Source organism: Uranotaenia lowii, chromosome 3 (assembly GCF_029784155.1).
Source record: "Uranotaenia lowii strain MFRU-FL chromosome 3, ASM2978415v1, whole genome shotgun sequence".
NCBI lineage: Eukaryota > Metazoa > Arthropoda > Insecta > Diptera > Culicidae > Uranotaenia > Uranotaenia lowii.
Window position 1 is genome coordinate 3,294,063 of NC_073693.1, and position 19,318 is coordinate 3,313,380.

Consider the following 19,318-nt stretch of genomic DNA (forward strand, 5'->3'; position numbering starts at 1 on the left):
ACGGCGTCGAATTCTTCGACATCTATTCGACTCGCTGACGATCATGCTTCGCTGCGAACGTTTCATGAAGGAAAAAGATTTAATTCTTGGAACGCAAGAGATGCCCTAGAACCAAATTTATGCCAAAATTGGCTTATTTGCCTCTCAAGGTGTGTTAATTATTTTATTAAATATCGGTCCTAGACTTTATCCCAGGAATTGATCTCTAGTAGCATTCTTCCTTAAAGGTCTGATTTTGGGCATGAATCAACAGCATCGTCATCAACTCGCGCCGAATCAACTCGCAAACGAATAATGAATTAGTAGCGATGCGAATGATTGCTGGAGTAAACAATGACTGAAAATCGTAAGGAGAAAATCAACAAGTAACGCTAGGCAACACAAACAGAACGAAAATTCATAGTACATGTTTCACTAAGACGGCGTTCTTATGTTGTATGTTTTGATTCGTTCGTGAGCTTAAGGGGGGGGGGGGTAGGGTCTAACACTTTCAAAAAATCGATTTTTTTATTTTTTTGTTTTCTTATTGTAAAACATTTCAAGACTGTTGTGTCAAATTTTCAAGTCAATTGAAGCAAAAGTGTAGAAGTTATAGGCCTTTATCTCCTCCTATCTAATACTGCAAGAAAGCAAGAGCAGAAACTTCAAACGCGTTTTTCTCGAAAGCACATTTTTAAAGTCCGTGGACATCGCCATTTGAAAACGTCTTATCCGATTCTTTTCAAATTTGGAACATATTTTCTACATATAAAATACCAGACCCCAACGTTTTTCTTTTTTGTTTTTTTTTACTTTGGGGAGATTTTACAGGTGAAAAATGGCGGATTTTTTCGTGAAAAATCGTAGTTTTTACTTCAAACAGCCACAAAAATTTTATAAAAAAAATTTTTAAGTTAAATTAAAACGTTGGGGTCCAGAAAAACATCTATTACAAATATTTTGCTCTGATTTTTTGATTTCAGATGATTCTGTGCTGAGATACAGTGTCCACCGCAAATCCTGTTTTCTAAAAGGCATTCTCGAAAGTGCTCCGTCACCGGCTCATTTTTCAATATTTTTCTACGAAAAAATTACTAAATGTTCTTTTAACAATGCTTTGTATAATGCAAAAAATTTGAATACATTTGTTTGAACGATAGCTCTAGAAAAAAAATCGTGAAAATGGTGTTTTTTTATACCCGTTAGACCCTACCCCCCCCCCTTACCAGCGTCGTTACTGTGGTTGCGTCGGTAACGATTGGAAATTTCGAAGCAAACGAAGCGATTTACAGTAACCCTGAACCTTAGTATTGCATCTTGAATAACTGGATACTGGACTCAAAAGTATCTTCAAGAGGTTGACCAATCTGTATGCAATCCTTTAGATTGTAGGTACGTCCACAATTCAATTGGCATTCTTTCTCTGCATAAGCACTCGACTCCTTCGATCGATAGATACCACATTCCTCCTTCACTTAAATGAAGATTTTTCTACAACATGCCGTTTGCTTTTTAACAATGGCGTATACATTTACCCGCTTCATCCATTTACCCGCCTCATCATTTTTCACATGGCGAATCCGCCTAATCTTTTTTCAGAGTTGGCGAACCCGCCTAATCATTTTTTCACATGGCGTATCCGCCTTATCATATTTTTTTTACATGGTAAACCCGCCTCATCATTTTCAACAGTTGGCGAACCCGCCTCATCTTTCGTTTCAAATGGCGAACCCGCCTCATCTTTTTTCACTGTTGGCGAACCCGTCTTATCATATTTTTTTACATGGTGAACCCGCCTTATCATATTTATTTACATGGCGAACCTGCCTCATCCTTTTTTTCACATGCAGAACCGCCTCATCATTTGTTTACAGATGGCGAAACTGCCTTATCATTTTTTTTATATGGCGAACCCGTTAATTCTTCTAACCAGTTGGCGAACCCGCCTGATCATCTACAAACAGCGAACCCACCGGAACATTTCCATCCGACGGCAAACCTGTGTGGAAATGTCTTTAAAAACATTCATGGATTTCCAGGTTATTTATTTTTCCTGTGAATCCGGCATTGAGTTTCGGTAACTGGTGATGATTCAAACCCGGTTCTTGCCAGAACCATCGAAATACAGTTGCTTTAGATTGTACGTCCACAATTCAATTTTGTCACATATAGTATAGTATAAATCCGGGCAAAATCTGAGCTTTTTTAAAAATAAAATTCGGCCAACCGGGCCGGGCCAGACTTTTGTAAAAAAATTTCTTAAAATTTCCGGGCAAACCCGAATAAAACCGAACAATCTGGCAACCCTAAGTTCAACGAAATGTTTTGTGATGAAAAGATGAGTTTTTTTTATCAACATCTTGGAATTCTTGTTGGAAAAAAGATTATGCTCTTCACTGTGCAAAATCTGATTTAAATACTTTTTTTTCCTTTACTTCATGGATAATAGAAGGAATTTTTTTTGAAAAACTTTATAAGGAAGCTTCAATTATTTAGTGAAAAAAATACTATCATTCTTGTTAAGCAAGGTCGGATTAAGGAGAAAAAAATGGAGGGAAATATCCCCGCCCCTTCCCCCGGGTTCAGGAGCCCCCCTGAGTAAGAAAATTTCTGTTTGGGTAGACCATTTCGGATGATAAAAATAAGACCTGACTTGCCGACTAGTGAAACCGGAAGAGGCATTTCATTTTATTTGAACTTATAATTACACTTTTTGGTGCTTTCAGGAATGAATAACACGATGTGTTAAAATCCCAGAAAAATAAACAAACAAAAAAAAAATTGGCGCCCTAATTCTTAATGTTCTTACTATTACAAAATGGCAACACTTTACTAAAACTAAAGCTAAACTTCAGCGAAAAGATCAAGGGGTATGAAAGAATTAACTAAAATATATGAATTCAAGGTGACCAATATCCACGAGACTGAACAGTTCTATAATCATACTGCTTTAAGTTCTTGAAATCTAGAAAAGAAAATTGAAACTCAAAAATCGGAATTCAAACTTTAAATATGTCACATAAGGGGGCCCTCTGTAATAATATCTCGAATAGTTTCACTATAATATAAGTTTTTTGTTGGCTGAGCAAACCAGAATAGCTTTTTTTCAAAACCTGGCAAATTATGAGCATTTGATTTCGGATTTTTAACACCAAACCCGTACAAATCTAAGCAGAATAAAGCGATTATTCGAACAAAAAAATCTATTAAAGGTGGTACGGTCAAAATTTTGTCAATATCATCTTGACTTATTTCTTTCAATTTTGCATTGAAAAAAACCTGAACATCCCTCATTTTGAAGGTGTGTGTAGAATGTTGCTCCTATTTTGATTTTGGAATTCACTCTTCAGTTGTCAAAATGCCGTCCAAGGAAGAAATGCAGCGTATCAAAATTTTGTTCGCGCATCGCGAAAATCCGAGCTACTCGCACGCAAAGCTGGCAAAATCGCTAAAAGTTGCCAAATCAACCGTTACAAATGTAATTAAAGTGTTTGGGGAAAGTTTGTCGACAGCCACGAAGTCTGGATCGGGGGAAAATCGAAAACCGGAAGCCGCTGAGACGACAAAGAGAGTTGCCGGTAGTTTCAAGCGAAACCCGAACCTCTCTCTCCGAGATGCCGCAAATAAGCTGGGTGTATCGTCTACAACCGTGCATCGAGCCAAAAAACGAGCCGGAATATCGACTTACAAGAAGGTAGTGACTTCAAATCGCGATCATAAACAAAATACGACGGCCAAAGCGCGATCACAGAGGCTGTACACGACGATGCTGACGAAGTTTGACTGCGTGGAAAAGGACGACGAAACCTACGTCAAAGCCGCCTACAAGCAGCTTCCGGGACAGTAGTTTTATACGGCAAAAGAAAGGGGAAAGGTACCTGTGGCTTGAAAAGCAGCATTTTCATAGCTTCCGGGACTGTCAACCAAGAAATTTACGTGAAAGAGTGTTTGAATAAACGTCTGCTGCCTTTCCTGAAGAAACACGGTTGTTCCGTACTGTTTTGGCCGGATTTGGCATCTTGCCATTACGGTAAAAAGGCCATGAAGTGGTACGCCGCCAACAACGTGCAGGTGGTTCCCAAGGACAAGAACCCTCCCAACACGCCAGAGCTCCGCCCAATTGAGAAATACTGGGCTATTGTCAAGTGGAACTTAAAGAAGACCTAAAAACCTACTAAGGACGAGCAGCAGTTCAAGGCAAACTGGCTTTCTGCGGCGAAGAAGGTGGACAAGGTGGCTGTACGAAATCTGATGGCAGGGTTAAGCGTAAAGCCCGGAAATTCGAATTTGGAAAAGCGGAAGCCTAACTGAATATTTTAATATTAATTAATATGATAATTGAAAGAATTACTGACGAATCCCCCACCTCTCATGAGGGTCTTAAACTGCCAAGCAAAATGCTCTTTTCTGAACTCAAAATTTCAAATTTTCAATCAAATTTAGATGAACGATCAAAATGATTCAAGAGTAGCAATCTCGACTCAGAACAAAAACAAAAACTTCGGAATCTTATTCCAGGTCAACAATTCTACTACAGTTTTATCGAAAAATTTCCACACTTGTTGATAGAAATTTAGTCCCAAATATTGAATGTAGACTTAGCTTGTCAGATTGCCCAGATTTTGCCCGAATTGTTTCACTTTTTTTGCTAAAGCAAACAAACATTCAAAACAAAATTTGAATCATTCGAATCATGTATTTGGCTTACAAATTTTTTGAACAAATTTTAAACAAATTAACACTAACGATTTTTGGAAGCTTAAAATATGATTCAAAATTCAAGTAAAAAAAAGCCCGAATTTGCACGGCTCGGATATTTGCCGAAAAATATCTGGAAAGCTTAATTTATAATAACTCCAAATTTTGTGGTTCAAGAGCTGCTTAAATATTAACGTGAAAATTCGAGGGGATCAGATTTCGGATTCTGTATCCAGTTTTTTCTACTTGAATTTCAGTTTTTGATAATTGACACAAACTTATGATTTGAATCTTGGTTTTGCATTTCAAACTTGAACAAGTTGCATTTTCCATATTCGGAACTCATTATATCGGAGAATGAAGGAAAATAATTAATATTATAAACTTTTTTCTAGATTTGAATTTATAATTTTTATTTTTAACTCTTATAGAGGATCGGAACTAAAGATAGTTACATAATGGTGATCCAGAATTAAAACAAGTTGAATTTCTAGAATAACCGAAGAAAAAATTCATATTGAAATCTAAAAATTCAGAACTTAAATAAGAGATTTCCGGTTAATGGTTCTGCTGATGCTTTTTGGTTAACAATTAATATGTAGTTTCAGACTCGGAATAAAAAAATTAAAAACTCAGATTAAGCCTAATATATAGTTTTATAATCAAAATAAAAATATCAATATGAAATTTTTTATTAAGGATTCAAATAGCAGGAGTTTGTAGTTTTATAATCTTGATTCAGGACTCAAAATTAAATTTTGATTTCTATCAGAGTCAGTTTTGAATCACAAACCAAAATCTTAAATAAAGTTTGAAATCATTTTGAAAATTAAGTTGTTCGAAAAATCTTTCTTCCAATTTAAAAGAAATATTCACAAGATTCTAATTATGAAATAAAAAATTAATTATAAATTTTTGTAGCACTTGTACTTTATCTTCAAGTGAAAATTCAGCTGGAAATGTATTTTATTGGTTTCATAAAAATAACAATCTTTCATTCTTAAATCTTAAATTTAAATGGATTATTAAACTACCATCTCCCCTGTCCCTACGGCCTTGTAAATACAGTTGTCTATTTTTGGCAATTTTATAAAATTTATTCACAGCTTATAAGTCATTGAGATTGATCATTTTGAAAGTAGGGTTAGCCCAAATGAAAAATAGCTGAAATTTCAGTTTTTTTTTATATAAAATAAATGTTTTTAATCTGTTTTTCCGGAAAATTATTGAAAAATAAGCAGTGATCTAATGAAATAATTTTTTTCTTTAGTTTTTCGCTCGCCAACATGTGAAGATGATTTTTTTTATCTCATCTGAAGATTTGCATATGCTTTCTTGTTGGTGTTGAAATTCGATTTTTATTGCAGTTAATGACAGTGAGTGATTTGAGCGAGTACATATGGTTTGAAATAAAACAAAACAGGATGAACAAACCTATACGTTTTTAGTTGAGCGATTTTTTTTATGTTTTTGAAGTTGAAGGTTAGATCCATGAATCAATCAATAAATATTTTTTCAGGAATTAAGTCTCAATTTGCTAATGACGATTAAAACATTCAAGTAAACGTTTTTATTGCTTCGAAATTTTAGTCCTAGGGACTAGACCAGGGGTGGCCAAGATTTTCAACAGGCGGGCCAAATTTAAGTACTAAGACTTGCTTGCGGGCCACATAAAAAAAACTTTAGTATTAAATGCAAATGAATTTCAGTGGGTTACCTTAAGCCAATTAGCCAAATATTTGATTACATGTTTTAAAAACAGATTGAGTCAGATAGATTCCCGGGATTCAGTACAGATTTTTATCAGTTCTTCTTTATTTGACCAAAACAGAAATTTAAAAGATTTTAATATACTTTTAACGAGCTAATGGACAAGATTCTACCTTCCAATTCAGACTCAATACATGGGTTCAGAATTAAATTTCACATTTCCTCAACAATGCTTCACACATATAGCGTTTTTTTTAGAGATTTAAAACTTTCTGAGCTTATTCATTCCATAAGGACCAAATAGTTTGCGTACTACCGTGAAAATAAAGTCAGTTTCATGGTTTTTACATTTTAAAAATCAAATCATGGTAAAAATTTGTTAATAAAACTAAAAAAACAACTCTGTAGAACGGGATTGTTAAAAACAAAATAACCTTCATAACCTTTTCGCATTTCAGATGAAATTTTTTTACGTTCTTCAATTGTTAAAATAAACTAATAATATTAAAAGAGCTCTTCCATGTTTTCAAAAAATTTCAAAATTTTCTCGTACCTAATCGAAAACTTTAAAATTTCAATGATCGTTCTATTAAAATTTCCCATTTGATCAAATTTAAATTCGAAAAGTGGGAAATCCTTCCATAAAAGAATTTTTTAACATACTTTCACATACGAATGAAAAATTCAAATTCTAGAAAAATATATGGAGAATGGTCAAACACAAAAATTTAAAAAGGAATTACCAAATTAGTTCAAGTTGAAATTTAGATAAATTTTACTTAACTGTATATTTTAATTGCAAAAATTCAATCACTTATAAGGCCGCTAATTTTATATTCGGTATTTTAATTTTGGTGAACTTACAGAAAAAAGGTTCACAATCTGAAGGCAACTTTAAATCAGCCATCTTGTTTATAAAATTGTCCTTGGTGGAGCTTGTTTATCCAGCTCCCCACAAATTTGGAGAGAGACCGAATTTCACAACAAGACAGAGCACATTGATAAGCGATCAGCGTTTTAATGCCCAACACTGTCTTTTATTTGATATAGCATTGAACATAAATTGAAAATAACTTACCAATAATAATATATATCATTTTTACTTAATTTACAAGATGTTACCTTTTTCTGTTCAAGTTAAGTATACATAAAGTGCAGAGTATCAATTTTAACAAGCTGAATATTTTTTATTGGTAAACAAAGTTTCGAAAATAGAGTTCGAATTTCAAATAGTAAAAAATTTGTACCAATATAACTCTGATAATGGTGATAATTTTACAAACTAGATTTAAATTATTTTGAGCTCCGGTTTTCCTGTTTGGTTTTTTTTTTCAATCGAAGCTGACAACTGAAATTAAAACTTCGGACTACAAATTAAAACAAATTAAGTTTTGTGAAAATCTTGTGAGTAATTTTGATATACGGTGAATTTTCAGCTTAAAGTGAACATAAATAATTTTTACTTTCTCATTATCATGTAAGTGTACTGAGTTATTCGAGTTCTTTCGTAATTTATGAGCATATCTCCCTGACGCCTTCCAAACTCCTCAAAATTATTCTAGTTTCCGCTTGAAAACTCCAAAAGCTCCCAGAAAAATGGAGGTTATTTCAATACCACTTGTTTAATGTAACTAAATAACAAATATTTATGGTATAATACGTGATTGCGAAGTGCAATCAATATGTAAAATGTTGTAAAAATTGAAGAATATAATAATATTTCCTTTTGCTTGATATTGTCAGTCAGTTTTTTAATGATGTAGAAGAAAAATATTCAATTCTGAAAAAAAGCCTCGCGGGCCACAAAAAGACAGACGCGGGCCACATGTGGCCCGCGGGCCATGGTTTGGCCACCCATGGACTAGACGTTTCAGAAAAAAAACCTTCTCATGATTCATCAATTGATATACGCATTTGTAACAAAGTTTAGTAGTTATTTTTTTGACTCCTGGCTTTCTCTCTCTGTAGTCGCAACTATGTTTTCAAAATAGCATGAGCCTATCTAAGTACTCAATTGAAAATCCACGCTCCGAAACAGGTTTGCCAGATAAGTATGTGATGACTGCTCAGAGAAGAAATGACAAACCACATGAATCCTGGTCTAAAACGTGTCCCATTTAGCAATGCAGCCACACCAAATGCAGTCAGACCTGCTGAGTATCAGACGAATCAATAACAACACGTGACGCTAAACGTGTCCCGAATGGGGTATCCCTGGGGTAGACTGAACGTCAGCAATGGATTTCGTATTTTAATTGACGACGGCGTGCTGATTGTAAACAATCTTTCGTCATGACGAAACCGGTCGAGAGAAGAAATATATTTGGACCTTTGAAACCGCACATGGTGACAATTTAATTTTATCATTTTTAGATTTATTCATAGCGTGTGTTGGAGTGTCATCTGATAGAGATCATTCACCTTCCTTTTTATTTCTTGATTCTGACGTTTTCTGTTTTCAATATTCAATATCTAAATTGAACAATAAATGTTGATCGTTGTTTTTTAATTTCAAGAATGTCAACCGCCTTGACATGGTTGTTGATTACATTAGATCAGTGAACTTTCACAGTCTAGCATGTACAATTTTTATTGATCATACCAGAGATAACTGTCAAAAGGCTCGTTATAATTGTCAATTACACTAGAACACTAACCTTTACAGCATCGAATAAAATATGACATTAAAATCCGACCACGACGACGACGGACGGCTCGATTTATCTCGTTTGTGAAATGTGTCTCTAAATAGGTAATTCTGCATAGTGGCGGGCGTTCGATACCCATTCATCGCAATTGCAGCTCGAACTGAACACCGTATAATACTAAATCGTTAATCTGCTACCGTTTGTAAAGCAAACTAGTAAAAGTGTGGCCCTCAAAGCGTTCACTTGAGTTGTTGAAAATTGCACCGGGCTTCAAGAAACGGAACGAGAAAACCGAAGCTTAAACGTTTGCCCATAAGCAATAAGCGGTATGCAATTGCTAATTAGACTAAGGTGTACGTTTAAGCTGGTCGCTACATACATACATTTATATGTAGGTGCATGTGCACGAAAGTCTTTTGGATATTCGAGTCATTGGTAGAAGAAGTCCTAAAGAAACTCACCCCCGTCGATCGAATGTATTAATTCTATTTGGTCAGTGTCAGATTTTCACCGGCCTGTGGCAAACCGGTTAAAGATACTCCTAAATTAAGAGTGCACAGCACACACGTGCCTAGGAATGTGCTTAAGAAAAATGTCAGTTCCACCTTCATGTGAGGGTGGACGGATAGGACATGAGGAAAACTAGGCCACAGAGACACTTCTGGCTAGAAGGTGGCGAAAGATTTTCAACTCCCCACTGCACTGGCGGGTGGCTCAATGGTTTAACCCATGTCTATTCATATGTCACCCGGATCGGATGGAGCATGCTGCGTTGGGCTTGAAGTCGTAGAAGGCATTGCCATGTGTAAGCAATAATTTTATCTAGTCAGTGTTGCCAGAAACCAAAACCACACATTCTCGATCACTTAGAGTAAAACTTAATGAATTAATAATTTAAATTGATTATAATTCATCATCAAATAATTTAGAATCTCATTATTATCCTGCGTAGAGTGTCCTACCCGACATTACCCGGGAATAAATAAAAACATACACCGTGTTAGCCGATTTAGGCTAAATAAATAAATAAACTGTAAGAAAAGAATATGAATGTTCCATTTTTCAACACTCATCATTAAGAGCAGTGGTTTTCAAATTTTTGAGCTCAACGCCCCCCAGAGCGAATTGTTAAAAAATCTTCAGAAAGAACACTGATTGGCATCGTTGCAAAACCATAAGCTATTGAAATTTCTTGGTAGTATAATTTGAAACGACCAATGTAGCTTGTTTATAAATTGTTGTTATTGACTTGAGAAGACAAAAACATCAAAGCATAACCATCAATTGTAGCAAGACAAAACTCAAAATAAATTCAAAATCTAATTGCTGCTAGCACCAAGACTGAAATTAAAAAAAAAATCAGGACAAATAATTCATCGTGAAAATAAAAATATTCAAATAACATCATCTATCTTAAATTCGCCTTTTCTATTCACAAAATATTAACTGATAATTTTGTGGAATATGTACATAAAAAGTATAATAAATAATACTATTTCTTGATGAAATAAACTTCAAACATTTATTATTGACAATTGTAGACTAAATTTTAATACTGTTTTTTTCACGGGTCTCAAAATCTTACATAGGTCCTATCAACTTAATTCCGAAAATTTATTGAAAATTGAATAACTTTTGATGTTTAATCGTGAAAAATTGCCGAATTTCATTTCATTATCGATTGAACTAAAGATCAGCAAATCAGAACTAAAAATTAAGTATCATACGACTTGTTAGCATTCTTCTTTTGCCTTTTATCACAGATTCTAATCGAAAGATTTTTTTTGTCAATTTTCTAGACAATACATTTTAAAAAATTTCAGGCATTGAATAAACTTTAAAATCTATCAAACTCATATGACCCGCAACACATTGTCATCTAAAATTTATGCTTTTTAGTACAACCCAAAAAATTTACAAATCCAGATTAATATAAAGATCGAATAAAAAATCTTTAACAATAAAAAAATCTGTTTGTGATTGTATTTTACAGAGCCAAAAACTTGTCAACTCTGTGAGTTTACTGATAGTTGTCTTCAACCTGGCTATAATTTGGTTTTCAGAGTTCTTCAAAGTCGATGCCTGGGGCATTGAACGTATTCGTTGTCATTTCAATTCTCGGTTTTTCCGTAATTTGTGAAAATGTGAATTTAAAAATTACCCCATCGCCCCCCTGAGCCCTCCCAACTCCAAATTTCAACGTTTTGCTCACCACCCCCCTAGAAGCTCTCAACGACCCCTAGGGGGCGGTAGGGACCACTTTGAAACCCACTGATTTAGAGCTTCCGTTTCGCAAACTGTTGACAGTAGCATAGAAGCATAGAAATGACATATTTCGAAACAAAAGAATAGTTATCTGGAAATTTACGAGATTTGATGAATAACCTGAAGTCTAGCTATCCAGCTTCTATCCATAGTGGAAAACTTTCTCAAATATTTAAAATTTTTGCAGCAAGAATCGGACAAGTTTGTCGGTAAAAGTGCTTAGTTTTTGAGCCTCGTGTTTTATAATTGCTAATTAAATTTTTGAGGCGTTGAACAAGTTTGAAATGTTTTGCAATATTGCTAACTTAAAATTTAAAAATATTTTATAGATAAAGTTTCGTATGCAGTATAGTGTTAGAATCTTCATTTTTATTTTTCTTGGGATCTCGAGAACTCCCGGGAAAAGGATTGTCAAACTTTCCGATATCCAGGGAACGCTAGAATGGCCGGGATATGGACACTCTAAACCGGAGCTCAATCCTGCAGCTGATCGAGTTCCTGATTTTGATTCTGAGTTTTATTTGAAATCTAATTCTGATCCAGCTTTTAATGCTTATGATGATGCTTATTCAAATCTTGGGCCTGATACTGATTCTGAACTTGATGTTAGCTCTATTGCAGGTCCTTATTCTAACTTTGAAACTGATTCTGATCAACATTCCAATCTTAATTCTTATCCTTATCCAATTTTGAACCATTTTAAGGTCCTTATCTTCATCCTGATCCTTAACTTTATTATTATCCTGATACTTATCCTGATCTTTATCCTAATCCTTATCCTGATCCTTATCCTGATCCCTATTTTGAATCTTATCCTGGTCTTTATCCTGATCCTTATCCTGATCCATGATCAGGTTCTTATCTTTCTCCTGATCCTTATATTATTTATTATCCTGATACTTGTCCAGGCCCTTATCATGATTCTCATCCTGGTCTTCATCTTGATCCTTATTTTGCTTATTATCCTGCTCCTCACCCTGATCCTTCTTCTGATACTTCTTCATATCCTTAGCCTGATCTTTATCCCTATCCTTATCCCTATCCTTATCCTGATCCTTATCAATATCATCATCCTTATCTGGATCCTTATCCTGATCCTTATCCTGATCATTATTCTGAACCTTATCCTGATCCTTATCATGATCCTTATCCTGATCCTTATCCTGATCCTTATCCTGATCCTTATCCTGATCCTTATCCTGATCCTTATCCTGATCCTTATCCTGATCCTTATCCTGATCCTTATCCTGATCCTTATCCTGATCCTTATCCTGATCCTTATCCTGATCCTTATCCTGATCCTTATCCTGATCCTTATCCTGATCCTTATCCTGATCCTTATCCTGATCCTTATCCTGATCTTTATCCTGATCCTTATCCTAATCCTTTCCTGATTCTTATCCTGATCCTTATCCTGATCCTTATCCTGATCCTTATCCTGATCCTTATCCTGATCCTTATCCTGATCCTTATCCTGATCCTTATCCTGATCCTTATCCTGATTCTTATCCTGATTCTTATCCTGATCCTTATCCTGATCCTTATACTGATCCTTATCCTGATCCTTATCCTGATCCTTATCCTGATCCTTATCCTGATCCTTATCCTGATCCTTATCCTGATCCTTATCCTGATCCTTATCCTGATCCTTAACCTGATCCTTATCCTGATCCTTATCCTGATCCTGATCCTTATCCTGATCCTGATCCTGATCCTTATCCTGATCCTGATCCTGATCCTTATCCTGATCCTTATCCTGATCCTTGTCCAGATCCTTATCCTGATCCTTGTCCTGATCCTTATCCTGATCCTTATCCTGATCCTTATCTCGAGAAAATTTTTTCTCAGAGTCTCTGTTACAGAGCACAGAAAATTGGAAATTATAACAGATTTCATAGAAATTTTTTAATTTTCGAGGTTTCCACAAAATTTATTTCTTTCAAGTCAGTATAAATTTTGTATTTCTAACTTTGAATTGGAAAATACTAAAGATAAGCAAATTGATTTTTTAATTTTTAAAAGATCTTGTTTTTCATGAATTTTTAATGAAATGATTAGAAATAGCATCACAAATCATAACAAAACTTCTAGGTAAAATCACAGAAAGTCAGAATATTTTTTCGCCAAAACACAGAATTATTTTCGGCAACCTTGTGCTGATGATCCTCATCTTGATCGTTATCGTGATCCTGATTCTATTTGTGGTCCAAATTGAGATCCAGGTCTTAATCTTTTCCAGAGCTTCCAGAGCTTAAGATACTGTGAATTTGAGCCAATACCAGCTCGTTTTTGAAAGCATCGATATTTTGTATGGTTAAGAAAAGCGGTGACAATAATCTAAATTGAATTACCAATTATAAGGTCCAGGTTATCAATGATTCTACCCAATCAAGGTTGTGAGTCGTAGTTTGACGCAACAAAAGTTAAAGTGCTACTCCTTTCAACATTTTTTTTAAACCATTTAACTTTCAAGTCCATCAACGTAGGGTCTTTTCCTGTACAGCGATTTACAGAAAATCCTTATTTTTTATCTTCTCCTGTTCCAAGTTCTTGAAACAATTTTAGACAGTATTGAGTAGTAGTTTTTTTTTTCATTTTTATTTTTGTGGCTCAAATGAGATATATGTCAAAAAATGTCACATTCTATAACGGATGGGCATTTTAAAGCTTTTCAATTTTGTTTACAAGTTTTTAATTAATAGCCTTTTAGAAGCCTTTAATTTTTATATTTTTGGATTTTTTTTAGAATTCTCAATTTGGTAACTTAAGATTCAAAATTAATGAACGAAATTTGCGGCAACGAAAAGCCAAGACGATTTCAAAATTTGTACGCAAAGTTGGCAGCCCTGGAACCAAGTGCCTTAATAGAAAATCTTTCACCATCATAAACAGTCATCATGAGCCAGCCGGCTTTTGCTCGACCGACCGATTGCTGCGATATGTCCAAAGTCGAATTCCACAGCATGCTCAGCACTCCTTCAACAACTCAAACTCAACTAACCCGAGCCGAGAAACCGAGAAAAGGTGGCTTGCTTGGATGCGATTTTATGTTGCGGCAGGTCAGTTGGTCACCAATTAGAGCCTACTGGCGTTATTTTCTACATCATAATCATCATCATCATCATCATCTCACCAATCTAGGGAGCAGCATCATGCACTTTTTGCCATATTTACTACCGACTGGATGCTGTAGGCTCGTTAGTTCGTCACATATGATGCAATAAAATGCTTCTTGACTAAGTGTAGGGCAAAGTTTTCCAAAGAAAGAAGCCCCCTGGAGACAAAAACCCAACCTCAGGCAGCCACTTTACAGGTGGCGCAAAAGATTAATTCAAATCAATTACAATTTCGAATGTAAGTTGATATACTTTTCCATTTTCCAGTGGTGGTGCAACTGGGAAGTAGGGGGGCAATCATATCGAGAAGAATTTGTGTCCTCAAGCATAAGTATTGGGTTTGGTGGAGAAAAAAAAATAAAAAAACGTTGGTTGGTAATAAACCAGCCAGGGCCCCGGGGAAAAAGTAAGATATTAATGCTACAAAGAAATAGTCATATCCATTACCATAAAATTGCTCACACAAGTCTGAGACGATGACGGGTAGACGTCGAAGGGGTGGTTTCGCAAAGCAAGGGAAAAAACAGAAACTAGCATTTCTACCCTTTATGTCTCATATATCACATGTCGGCTCGCTGACTTGCTGACTGGGATTGTGGTTTGGCGAAGAATTATGTTTTTTGTTATTGATTCTTTCCGATCATCGTAGATTGGTGTTGTTTTACAGTCTTTGCAATATATGGGATTGTCACTATGATTAAGGTGCTTACACGATTACAGGTATGCTAATGAGCATGAAATTTTATGCTAGGCTAAGAAGAGGAACATTACAGAAATTTCGTAACATGGAAATTTGACAGATTTTTCCATCTTTACACATTAAGGATAGCAAAGATATCCGTGAATCATCAAAATTCGTTAATCATTTGAAAAAAATCTACAAATTTTGTATCTTTGAGTAATCAGAGCTGTTGTGTTTGATTTTATAGGAAAATTTGATCAATTTTGACAATTCTGACAATTTTGACAATTCTGACAATTTTGACAATTTTGACAATTTTGACAATTTTGACAATTTTGACAATTTTGACAATTTTGACAATTTTGACAATTTTGACAATTTTGACAATTTTGACAATTTTGACAATTTTGACAATTTTGACAATTTTGACAATTTTGACAATTTTGACAATTTTGACTATTTCGACAATTTGGTCAATTTTGACAATTTAGACAATTTTGACAATTTTGACAATTTTGACAATTTTGACAATTTTGACAATTTTGACAATTTTGACAATTTTGACAATTTTGACAATTTTGACAATTTTGACAATTTTGACAATTTTGACAATTTTGACAATTTTGACAATTTTGACAATTTTGACAATTTTGACAGTTTTGACAATTTTGACAATTTTGACAATTTTGACAATTTTGACAATTTTGACAATTTTGACAATTTTGACAATTTTGACAATTTTTGACAATTTTGACAATTTTGACAATTTTGACAATTTTGACAATTTTGACAATTTTGACAATTTCGACAATTTTGACAATTTTGACAATTTTGACAATTTTGACAATTTTGACAATTTTGACAATTTTGACAATTTGGACAATTTTGATAATTTTGACAATTTTGACAATTTTGACAATTTTGACAATTTTGACAATTTTGACAACTTTGACAATTTTGACAATTTTGACAATTTTGACAATTTTGACAATTTTGACAATTTTGACAATTTTGACAATTTTGACAATTTTGACAATTTTGACAATTTTGACAATTTTGACAATTTTGACAATTTTGACAATTTTGACAATTTTGACAATTTTGACAATTTTGACAATTTTGACATTTTTGACAATTTCATGTATTTTGGTAATTTTATCTTGAAAAATTGCTCAGAATAAGAATTGAAATTCTATTTGTACTAAACTCGCTTCTTTCGGGCCTTGACTCGATGCTTATGGCTCACATTTTCACGGAAAGCTATTTTTACAATTAAGGGCAGTTTTTTTGTGAGCTGCACATATTTTCAGCTTCCATCCGCAAGAACCACTTTGCTGTGAGACTTGGCTGGAAATCCATAAATCTACAAAAAAAGTGATTTACAAGTTTCCTTAGCCAGAACAAAAAACTCGTCATGAGCACGAGACGTGAGTGACATTTCGACCTGACAGGTGTTGGTTTTTCGTTAAATTACATGTCCATTATCTTAGCTGTTCATTCTTGCTCGCTCACCGTTTACTTTTAATTTGCATAGTAAGTAACTTTTTAGTTTTGCGGTGAAATGATTTAGTACTTATGTTGGTTTTGAGAAGAAAATAACAAAAGAAAAATGGCTACTCACTGTTGTTGAACTTCGCTCCCTGCGAAATAAGCATCGATAGCGGCGTTGGGCCACCCGATGAGCCACGTGTCGGCAGGCCGAACAGCTGATTGCTAGCATTTTGTCCCACTTTGAAGTAGTTGGTGTGCAATCCCATCCCTTGCGGCTTGCTGCGTTTGGCTTTTGGCTTTTTTTTCTGTTTGGGTGGTTCGACTCGCCAGCACAGCACACTTGGATCCGCGGTCAAGGCTTCCGGTTCAAGCCACCTTCCTCAGCCCGGAAGCTGATGGATTCGTATTGAGGGGTGTATAATTTCCACAATCTGCAAAACGAAAGAGAGGATGAGTAAGGTTAATATATTAGAGGGAAAAAATTAACATTTCAAATCGACAAACATGGATCGAAGTTCCGGAAATTTTGAAATGACATTTCAGTTATTTGCTCTTGACATTGAAATCGATGGTTGTAGTAAGCAAGGGCCTACTAGATGATGTCGTCGATTCACTACTAAACAGCATTTCAAGTGATGGTGACGAGACGTCCAAAACTTGAAGACGAACGCACGTTTTTGGCCAAGACCGTGACAATGCCAAGCGGTTAGATAATAATGGCCAATTTGATGCGTACCTACCCTCTCCTGTCATTCGTCGGTCGGGGTCGGATCATAACTTGTTTTCATCTTTCTCTGGAAGCCAGACGAACAATTCATACGAAGAATGCACGTAGCTAGTGCCTTTATGACAGAAATTTCGTACAAACCAGTACACATTGACAGTGACTTTGACTTTCAATTTAGCAGCCAGCCAAGAAGAATGCTTACGGACTTAGTTGGGTGGCGCACTGTGAAAGATGCGAGAAAAGACGTTCCACCACTTATTGTCTATAAGTTTTGCTCTCAAGAGTGCGATCATTCATAAGTCGCGACCTGCCTCTTCCTCCCTCAAACTAGCCTCACCAAACCTCCAATTTGGGAGCAAAAACTGAAAAAAAAATTCACATATTCAACATCTCACAAGACATCATCGCAGCCATCATCATCATTATCGTCTTCTCATAAATGAACGAAGAATCACTCAAAGCCGCGATCCGTAGTTTTGTAGGTTCGTATGTGGTACCAGTAAACACATCGTGCTGTCAATATTGGCGTGGTACTTGTTGTTGGCTAATTGTAGTTGAATACACATAGTTGACATTGAACATTGCTGGGAGGACGCGGTCAGAGTACAGAGTACATGTACTGAACATCAATAATAAAACCAGCAGCGCGCCCGGGTCATGTCCTGTCGCTGATTATTTCAGGGTGTGATTTTTACATTTTTTATGTCACCATTTAAGGTGAAATTAGTTTTGTTTCGTCAGTTATAGAGATGTTTAAAAATAGAATTGAGATTTTTACCAACCTTAACGATGTCCAAATCCAAGTAACAATTTTAGCATTATTATGGTCAGCACAACTTCGTTAGAGCTATAGCATGTATCTTCATAAAAAGCTAATGCGCATTCTATACATCCCCAGAACTTCAATAAAGCTAAATTGGTGGCTATTTGGTCCTATTCTAGAAACTTTATCATGGATAATTTTTTAATCTTCAGTAAAATCATTATGCTGTGAAATTTCGGACACCAAAGCTTTCATAAAGCTTTCATAAAGCCCTTCGATTTTGCAATCAACATGGAAGTAGTCAATTAATGGTTAAAAGCTTTATTACGGAAAGATAAATGGCTAATGAGTTATATAACGGCCATAAAAATAGTTTATATTTGACGTTTCTCTCGCAAGCCAACCAATTACATGCGAAGGAAGAGCTCCCTTATTCTGAGTTGTTAATCATTAAAGGGTGATATGGTCAAAATTTGGTCAAGGGAAAACGCGTGTAAATCGGTGAAATCGTTTATTTAAAAAATCAAATTAAATTTCTTTTTCAAGTTTAATTAGTATAAAATTCAGGAAAAATATTCAGTTAGGCTTCCGCTTTTCCAAATCCGAATTGCCGGGCCCTACGCTTAACCCCTGCCATCAGATTTTGTACAGCCACCTTGTCCACCTTCTTCGCCGCAGAAAGCCAGTTTGCCTTGAACTGCTGCTCGTCCTTAGCAGTTTTTTTGGTCTTCTTTTGGTTCCGCTTGATGATAGCCCAGTATTTCTCAATTGGGCGGAGCTCTGGCGTGTTGGGAGGGTTCTTGTCCTTGGGAACCACCTGCACGTTGTTGGCGTCTTACCACTCCATGGCCTTTTTACCGTAATGGCAAGATGTCAAATCCGGCCAAAACAGTACGGAGTAACCGTGTTTCTTCAGGAAAGGCAGCAGACGTTTATTCAAACACTCTTTCACGTAAATTTCTTGGTTGACAGTCCCGGAAGCTATGAAAATGCTGCTTTCAAGCCACAGGTACAGATGGCTTGCCAAACCAGATATTTCTTCGCGAACTTTGACAGTTTCTTGTGCTTGAAAATATCTGCTACCTTTCCCCTTCCTTTTGCCGTATAAAACTCCTGTCCCGGATGGATTTCCAAGATAACGGATTTCGCTTAACTTTAAAATGTTCTAAAGGACTTAAAAGCGCATGGAAACCCCACAATATGGGTATTGAGTGAAAGAGCTAAACTAGAAGAAATCGA

The 19,318-nt window shown here is 35.3% G+C and overlaps 1 protein-coding gene across 1 annotated transcript in view; it reads right to left on the reverse strand.

Annotated features, from left to right (window-relative positions):
• The window catches only part of LOC129750525 (scavenger receptor class B member 1), a 144,455-nt gene that overhangs the window by 36,401 nt on the left and 88,736 nt on the right, over positions 1-19,318 (reverse strand). Inside the window, exon 3 of the mRNA XM_055745482.1 lies at positions 16,720-17,020. Within this exon, the coding sequence (XP_055601457.1) occupies positions 16,720-16,855 (136 nt within the window). The 5' untranslated portion in view covers positions 16,856-17,020. The remainder of the gene's footprint in view (positions 1-16,719; positions 17,021-19,318) is intronic.